Raw genomic sequence first — 9,120 nt, 5'->3', positions numbered from 1 at the left:
GTTTTATCAAAACACCCTTATATACACATAAATAATTAATTCTCCATAAATCCTCAAAAACCTTTTTCCAACAAATTAAGCATATGAACTCGAGTAAGGACCATTATTACTTATAAAAAAATATAGGTTCCCTTAGAATCTAATTCTAAAAGTAACTCAACTTTCCACTAAAAATACTCAATTACACTTCAATATCTTATGTCTTATATTGAGATAAGAATTGATTAAATGCAATTACACTCCAATATCTTATGTCATTATATCGAGATAAGAATTGATTAAATCCAATTTAATCAATTCCTTTGGTCTTTGATCTATTATCCACTACATGCAAACTTTCCATGAATTAATGTTTACAATCTAACAAGGTAGATTCTATCAACATCTCAATATTACCACTACAATCCTTAAGTCTTAGATTCTCATATTATATGATCAACTAGCATACTCTATCTCACCAAGTGCATATGTCAAATTTTAATATAAAAAAAATTACTATAACGTTATAGATTTCATGATCGCAAGTTCTTAAGATCGTTCATGAGAACATACTATTTCAAATCTATAAGATATCATGGTGTCTATTTTGAAAATACCTATTATCACTTATCTTAATTATTAATAGTTTAATCTCTAACGAATATATGACCACTTTAGTGTCTCACTCGTAGATCAAAACTACTAAAAACCTCAACACTATCTTAGTATTCTCTCAAGGTTGAGAATTAATGCAACATAGTAGCTTGGTGAAATCATAACTACCTAATAGTCAATGTCATGATTCACAATTGATTTTATCTAATGTGTAACCATACACACTAGTATACTCACTATGGGAAACTCACTTCGATGATTAAGACAAGTCATTCTTTCAATTAAGAGGTAGTATACTATAGCCTTAAATAGATTGTACAAGTTTATGAATTGATTATGAACAACTTATCAACTTGCAAGGAGCTTATGACTTAGATATTTAGTTTAATTTTTAATACACCTAAGTCTTGTACAATGTAAGCGATGCATACCTGAATGCTTAAATAAATCTTAATTGCAATTAATGGATAGAATAGTAAAAACTCAAGTCAAACTTTGTTACGTTGTGTCTTACTTTTAAGGACTTTATCTCAAGAGTTGCATCTAATAAGCTTTATATACAACTATTATACTCAACCTCCATGAATTGTTGACCATTTGGAACCCTTGTATAATTTACGGATGATAATGCAATAGAAGAAGGTTAAAAGCAATGGTGTAGCCAAAAAATGGTTGGAGGGGGGAGCAAATCTAGCTATTAATTTCAAGGGGCAACAAAAAGTGAATAAAATGTATGTGTAGTCTAATGGTAACAAAGGGTTTTTGAATATTCACGAAAAGGGATTCAAATCTTTCAATGTTGATTTAAAAAAAATAATAATAAAAAAGAAATCAGGAAGGACATATGTCTCCCAGGCATGCATCGGATCTGCCCCTAGTTAAAAGTCTTCCTTTTAACTAGAGTTAACATTATTCTTTGAAATTAAAATCATAGTGCTCTTCCTTACTAAGGCCATGATGTATTGTGATGCAATATACTTACGTTCATAGCCTCGATTGGTTCCACATCAACAAAACTCCCTCCGCACATCATGTTGAAAACTTGGCAAGTTTCACTAATTAAGCCATTGTTAAGGTTAACAACTACTTGCCAAAGTTGAAATCTATGTGGGAAGAGTTTCATCAATTAATACCTTTCCCAACATTGGTCAATGTTTTCTTTTTCAATTTGTTTAAAATAAGTTAATGTTTTCAATGGAAAGGAAAGCCTATGTGAGGAAATATATCTTGAGTAAGAAGAAAACCATGCATATTACATTCAACAACTAAATTAGATTGAAGTTGGAGATTACATGAAGACTTAGCACAATAAGATGAAGGAGTAAATGGAGGATTAAAATATTTTCTCATTGATTTGAAACTTGTGCAAATGTGTGATTGAATTCGGTGAGATAATCCTTCATTGATTTACAATCTAGGGAGAATCATAAATACAAGTAGTCTCTTATGGATTTGTGCTCTAGTATATGTTTGGATGATGCTCCATCACAATGCCCTATTGCAATCCTTAATCCAAGTTAACTTTAAAAAAATTTCAACACCAAAATAAGTGAAATCCAATAAAAGAAAATAATAAACAAAAAAAAGTTAAAATAAAAACCTAACTACCTAACCCTACGACAACACATAATGAATTCAACAAAGAAAAATAACATCAAAACAACACTGAATCATCATAAATGATGCCAATTTTTTTTTATGTGAATTAGGTTTTAATGTTTTTAATAAAAACTTGAATTTGGTGACCCATCATAGGCTTTTGTCTTTGAAACCAATAAAAAATATAAAAAAAAAAAGAAAAGAAATAAACATCTATAAATACAATGGTTTGGTTGATAGAGATTCAGGGCTTTGATAATTCAATTTCTTATGCTAAACCAATTAATTCATACTAAAACCTAACAAAATAAAAACTAAAACTAATTTAATGATAGAGAATATAACAAAAGACTAGACATCCAGAGATAGGTATGTTCCTAAATTTAGATCTCAATTGAAATAAAATCTTATTTTTCTAAGAATGTGACTCACTTTTTTGTATTCAATTCCCAAAAACTGTGAAAACCCTAATTCATCTCAAGATCTAGTTGAGGGGTTTGCATATAAATGATCAAATCAGTCACCACTAAATCAAACCCTTATGATAAGTATTCAATAAGCCAATAGGCATCAAACATGCCTTATTTTGGGAGACTAGCATAGAATTTTTTTGTTCTTAAAAACATTGAAAATCTCAATCTAGGAATAGGGACAAAACTACATAACCTAATGATGCACTTGTTCCCTTAGGATACAATCCCCCCGGCCCTCTAGATTAAAAGAACTCAATCAACATGGGGGAGAATATCTCATCACAGCTCATAATTGGCTGATGAGAAAATTAAATAGAAATTGAAGGTAAAATCAAAACTTTATGAAATTTGAAAATGAGAACAAATGAAGGTGTTACATCCTTCATCATCTTTCTCCTCTATCAATCCATATCTCAATGATAAAAACAAAAGATCTATACATGAGTTCTTTCTAAAACCTAATTAGAAAGCCCTAAAATTACATAAAACTTATAGAGAATCTCATAAAATCTATTCTTGAAAGGATCCAAGTGAAAACAGCTCAATATTGTGTTGAATTGAATACTATAGAGATTCGGTGTTGGAATTTTGATATTGAAATGACCTTATTATCGAAAATTTGATAATCAATGTACTACTCTAGGTGGTGTCAAAATGTTGCCTCCTTAATTTATTGAAAATGGTATCAGAATTGAGTCCTTTGGTATCGACATTATTCTTTCAAAATCTAAAAATTTTAGTTACTTTGGCCTTGGGCAAGTCCCAAATTGCATGTTCTTCCATTCCAAACCAAGTTCTTCATCAATCTAAGCTCAAAAAGCATTTTTTTCCAACGTTTTCTTGAAATCTAGAGCTAGTATTGGATGTGTGTTGGGATTGATTCGATAAAGGCATCTCAAATCTCGAACTCACTGACATAAATTAATACTTAGGACCAATTGTCGAGTTTAGTATCAAAATTTCCATACTAAGCTTTGGTATTATTGATTTGCATATCTAAATGACTTCGATACCTGAATGTAAGCTTGGTTCTCCTTTGTATGCGTTGTATCAGATTTTCAATACTACAATCACTTATCATAAAAGGTTCCCCTTTGCATATTGCAGACACCCAATATGTGCCCATTATAACTCCTCTCATTGTCCCTGTAACCTCTCCACATAGTCCCTCAATATAAAGTGGAAAAAGAATGAGAAGGGAATAAGAATACTGAATATTAACAATAGCAACATTAGGGCAATGATTGAGTGCGAGAAGCTGAGAATCAGGTTTGCAAGAAATACGCTCACAAAGGAATGAAGGGTTGTGGAAGAATAACAACTTTGTGGGGGATGATACAGAAGAGCAGCACTCATTAACAGTGAAGAGGAAGAAACAGGCAGAAGTAGAAATTATTTAGGGCTTGCTAGGGTTATAAAATGCAAAATGCAAAACTTATGCTAATAAATATTCAACTAAAAATAAACAAGTAAAATCATGGATTGAAATTTCGGTTTTTAACGGTGATGTTTCGGTTTTTATCGGCAATATTTTGCCGATATATTGAATATCGGACGACCCCAAAACGATTTTGAGCACTCATTATCGAACGAAAGAAATATCGGAAAAATATCAAGAAGATATATCAGTCTGGAATTGATAAATTAGCGATAAAATTTCGAGTGGAGCGACACCCAGAGCAGTCGGGAAGAACAAAAAAAAATCATTCTATAAAGGAATAATTTTTTATAGAAAATTTTTGGATAGTTTAAGAAACTTTTTTTTTTTTTTTTTAATATAAAGGCATTATAAAAAGTAAAAAATTATAAGATAAAGAGTAAAAAAAAGGCAACAAGTATCCAAAATACCCATTTCCTAAAAAGGGGAATCAATCTCTTGCTGTTCCTCCATTCAATTCCGAGTGTGAACTAAACGCTTCAAATCTCATAAAGGAAATGTCTCATTTTCCTCTCATTCTTGGGGAATTGAAATAGACATGTTATTAGAAAGTCCAATGGCGCCAACAAATATATTGCTTGGCCTTAAAGCTCAGTAAAGGCCCAATTTTAATTTTAATTTTTAATTTTTTTAATCTAAATTAAATGCTTCTTTTCAAGCCCATTAAAAAGTTTAATAATAGGAAAATGCAAAAATTGTCACAAATAAGGACCTAAAATGAAATTATGGTAAGGCTCAAAAGTCACTTGGACCAAACTATACGAATGCTTAAGGCTCGGCCCATCAATGCCACTGAAAAATTGAGCCCAGCCCAAATTAGGGATATAAAATTTTCTTCCACTTCTGGTAAGATACCAAAGTAGGAAAAGAAAAACATAAATAAAAGCTAGCTTGGCCGTCGGTTACTACCTCCGCAGCATTATTAGAGCGAGAGGTAAAAAACAAAACCCAGCCCCAAAAATTCGAAACAAAAAAAGGGGAAAAATCAAACCCTAGGTGCCGGATCGGAGGGAGAGAAGAGGGTACGTTCTCACCTGTAACTGGAATTCCCCAAGGCAAGTTTCTCCACCATAAAACGGCCTCGTTTCATTAAAACGACGTCGTAGCTCTTAAACAACGGCGTTCTATCAAAACGACGTCGTTCTTCTCCCTAGACGGCGTCGTTTTCCTGCTGCAACGTCGGTTTTTTTTTTTTTTTTTTTACTTTTTTTCTCTCAAAAATTTTAAATTAATTTTAGATCTCGTCCCCCCCTTTGCTTTGTTTCGAATTCAATGTTCGAAGAAAATTCGTGAATTTTTTTTAATGGATTGTACGATTTGTGGAAGAAGATGATAGAATCGAGTTATGTGAAGAAGGCTATGGCATTTGAAGAGGAAACGAGGAGTTTTGCTTGCTCTTCCATTTGTGTTTGTGTGGGTGTCTTCTCATAGAAAAATATATATATATGTATTATTCATGGATTTTTCTGGGAAATTTTTCAAGGGTTTCTACGTTGTGGATGGAATAGTGGATGAAATTGTGTATGAATACCTTGCATTGCTTTTATTAATTTTCAATTCGTCATCTGATGAATACAATTTAGATGGTAATTTGTATGAACTTAGAACCCTAAACAGGCTACAGTCGTAACAATCTGGTCTGGGGTTGACACATGGGTTAAATGTGCTAAACTTTACATATTTACTAAATGTGGCACTCAGTGGGGGTGTCATTGTCCTTCCTGTTGAAGGACCTTATTAAACAGGTTAACTAAATTTTCATAGTACTCTTACTTTTATAGGACTAGGAATTTCCAATTTCTTAGAAATCTAACATTTGATTTTTTTTTATTTTTTACTTTTTAAATCTGTCTCTCGTCCTATTTATTTAAATGGGTTGCAATTTTTTTGTCTGCTTTTCGATGCAATTAATTTGTTTATTTTTATATTAAAAATTCTCTCTTAATTCATCTTTATCATTGTAGATATGAAAATGGAATGAAGTATAAGACTATTCTGTTATTGCTCATTTTGTTCTTGTTTGTCAATACATACTTGTGTGATCTATTCTGGATTCAAAGGAGAAAACCCAAATCTTCTGTTTTGTTCAATGTTTTTTATTTTGCATTTTGTTCCAATTCATTCACCTATATAATTTTGCTCTAGCCAGTTGTTTCAACTGACTTCTCGGTATTTGGCAAAATGAATTTTGTTTGCATTAGCTTAAAGTTGCTCAAGTTGATGTGTTGGGTTTAATGTTTCTTGTTTGTAGTTTAGAGAACTTCATCAGTAAAATGGACCTCTATGTGACCAGTCCTGGGCCAATTGACCAATCTGTACTTTATGATCAAGATAAGCACGTGTCATCAGCAGTGTGGGAGGGGCAGGTACAGACTGTATTTCTGCTATACATGTTTCATTTTGTTTTATTTTTTCTTCCCTGCTTATTTAAACTTTACAGTCAATATCCTTTTGAAGAATTTCATTAACATGTGTACAGGAGCGTGGTGCCCTTAGATGTCATGAACACACTTCAAAACTTGATCAATGGGCACTCACTCAAAATCAGCTGGAGCTAGTACATAAGGCTGGATTTGGGTACTTAAGATTGATCCCTGCTATTAGTTTGGACAATCCACTCATCTCTGCACTAGTTGAGAGGTGGAGGAGAGAAACTAATACATTTCACTTGAATGTTGGAGAAATGACGGTAACCCTTGAAGATGTTGCATACTTGCTTGGACTAGCAATTGATGGAGAACCTGTTATGGGTGTAACCTATACCATGTGTGACACAATATGTGAAAAACTTTTAGGAAAAGCACCAGACTCTGGTTCTACTAGTGGGGGAATGGTGAAGTTAAGTTGGTTAAAAGAGTCGTTTTCTCAGTGTCCTGAAGATGCACCAATGGAAGAGATAGAGCGCCGTACACGGGCTTACCTGCTTTATCTTGTTGGTAGTACGATTTTTTCCACGACCACTGGCAATAAAGTCCCTGTCATGTACCTTCCATTGTTTGAGAATTTTGACCAAGCTAGTAATTATGCCTGGGGTGCAGCAGCATTGTCATTCTTGTATAGAGCACTTGGCAATGCCTCTCTGAAATCTCAAAGTACCGTTAGCGGCTGTTTAACACTACTACAGGTTACATATTGTTGTTTATCTCTTGTTTCACTCTATTTCATGTGGTGTGTAACTTTGGTTGCATGAGAAGAAAGAAAGAAATATTAAGAAGGGGGGATTCTTTTTTTTTTTTTTCCTTTTTTTTGTCCCTTTTTTTTCAGGAGTTGTTGGGTTTGATTGGAAAGAAGCAGGGAAAGGGAGTGGGTCTGATAGGTGGATGATATAAGGCAGTGTTAACTTCTTTTCTTTTTTTTTTTGTAATCTTAGTTTTAAATATTAGCTATGTTGACTTATTTTTATTTTGTAGTGTTGGAGTTACTATCATCTGGATATTGGTCGACCAAGGCTCAATCAAGATTCAATCCATGTTTCTTTTCCACTTGTACTTAAATGGAAAGGAAAACAAAGTGGTCCAACGGCAAACCGTGATTTAATCTTCTATCGCAAGGCATTGGACTCCCTCAAGTCAAGTGATGTAAGTTTTTTAATATATTTTATGCAATTTAATGCTAACACTTTGTCTAGAAAGTGACATTGCAATTTCTATGGCTTTTATGTACCAGGTTGAGTGGCTTCCTTATATGAACATTGACAGTAGAATTATACCAGAAGATATCAAGAGTAGTTTGATTGTAGGGAGATCAAAAACAATGTTGATATGTTTTGACAAGGCAGAAAGACACCTCCCTGATCGTTGCTTAAGGCAATATGGCTTGCGCCAGTCAATCCCAGAAGAAGTGCAGCGGTGGGAAAGAAAGAGTCGTGGAGTTGATGGTGGGGTAGACTTGTCAGGGAAAATGGAACTAGAGCTTAACGAATGGTTGGACCGTCAACTCAATATTGTGGAAGATGATGGGGGTGTAGAAGAAAGTGAATACATGCAGTGGTACCTGAAAATTACGCGTAGATTTGTAGGAAGGCTTATACCTTTATCATCAGAATTTCAGAGAATGGTAAGGTTCTGTTTGATTGACTAATGATATTATTTGTATTACAAAGTAACTTGCCATTATTGATTGCCTTCAATTTTTTTGTAGCATGCTGCATTAAGGGATATTGCACACTTGGCTGATACAGTCTCCACACAAGGGATGGATTCTCAGCAAACAGAATCAGTGACGAGGATCAGGTACATTGTGCATGAATGTCTAAGGGATCAAGTTGGAACTTCAATGCTAGCGCCGAGCATCCCACAGGTTGAACATGGGAAAAGGATAAGGGGAAAGGAAATGATAAGAAGGAAGAGTAATGGGAAACGTAGGCGGAAGGATGATCCAGTTCAGTGTCATGCAGCTAGCGAAGGTGATCAATCACAGCTGTGTAGTGCAGCTGGTGAGATTGATTATTCCCAGCTATGTCTCACAGATGCTGAGGTTGATGATTTGCACCTATGTCATGCAGGTGGTGATGGTGTTGATGCACAGCTGCACACAACTATTGAGGTTGATGGCACTCTGCTCTGTCATCCAACTGATGAGATTGATGATACGGAGACTTGTATTGCAGTTACTGGGGTTGATGACTCTCAGGTTTGTCATGCCATTATCAAGGGTGAAGCACAAGCTGTTCCACAGTCATCTCTTAGAACTAGTGAGGATGTTGGGCAACATAATGACTGTAGCATTGTAGTTTAAGAATATTTAGCATGTGGCCACTGGGATTACATTATTTCACAATCACTCAGCGAGGCGCTTATATTATTCTATTTTTATAGTCTCTGCATTTGTGTTGGAGGCCTTGCACTGCCATACAGAGCTATTGATTTTAAATTTTTCCTTGTTTTTTTCTTGATTTTTTAGCTTTGAAATGCAGCCCGACATCACCTGTGCGTGCTCTGTGGCTGAAACAACCAGGATTTGAATTAGAACAGATCAAGTCTTGTTCTCTAGTTTATTGTGTAATCATGTACTGTT

General features: G+C 34.1%; 1 protein-coding gene across 4 annotated transcripts; it reads left to right on the top strand.

Annotated features, from left to right (window-relative positions):
- Nucleotides 1-4,961: 4,961 nt before the first annotated feature.
- Nucleotides 4,962-9,100, top strand: LOC100253620 (protein MAIN-LIKE 2). Of its 4 annotated transcripts, none has more exons than XM_010647081.3 (7): nucleotides 4,971-5,159; nucleotides 6,356-6,470; nucleotides 6,584-7,228; nucleotides 7,515-7,682; nucleotides 7,771-8,160; nucleotides 8,245-8,509; nucleotides 8,609-9,100. In XM_010647081.3, exons 2-7 carry the CDS (start codon nucleotides 6,378-6,380, stop codon nucleotides 8,839-8,841), a joined length of 1,794 nt encoding a protein of 597 aa, XP_010645383.2. In that variant the 5' UTR covers nucleotides 4,971-5,159; nucleotides 6,356-6,377; the 3' UTR covers nucleotides 8,842-9,100. The 4 variants fall into 4 exon arrangements, with proteins under 4 accessions (XP_002262668.2, XP_010645383.2, XP_059596862.1 ...); XM_059740879.1 differs by having other exon boundaries at nucleotides 4,979-5,517; XM_002262632.5 differs by having other exon boundaries at nucleotides 4,962-5,159; nucleotides 8,245-9,100.
- Nucleotides 9,101-9,120: the final 20 nt, after the last annotated feature.

Source organism: Vitis vinifera, chromosome 11 (assembly GCF_030704535.1).
Source record: "Vitis vinifera cultivar Pinot Noir 40024 chromosome 11, ASM3070453v1".
In the NCBI taxonomy this organism is placed as follows: Eukaryota; Viridiplantae; Streptophyta; class Magnoliopsida; order Vitales; family Vitaceae; genus Vitis; species Vitis vinifera.
This window is presented reverse-complemented; position numbering and strand designations above follow the sequence as displayed.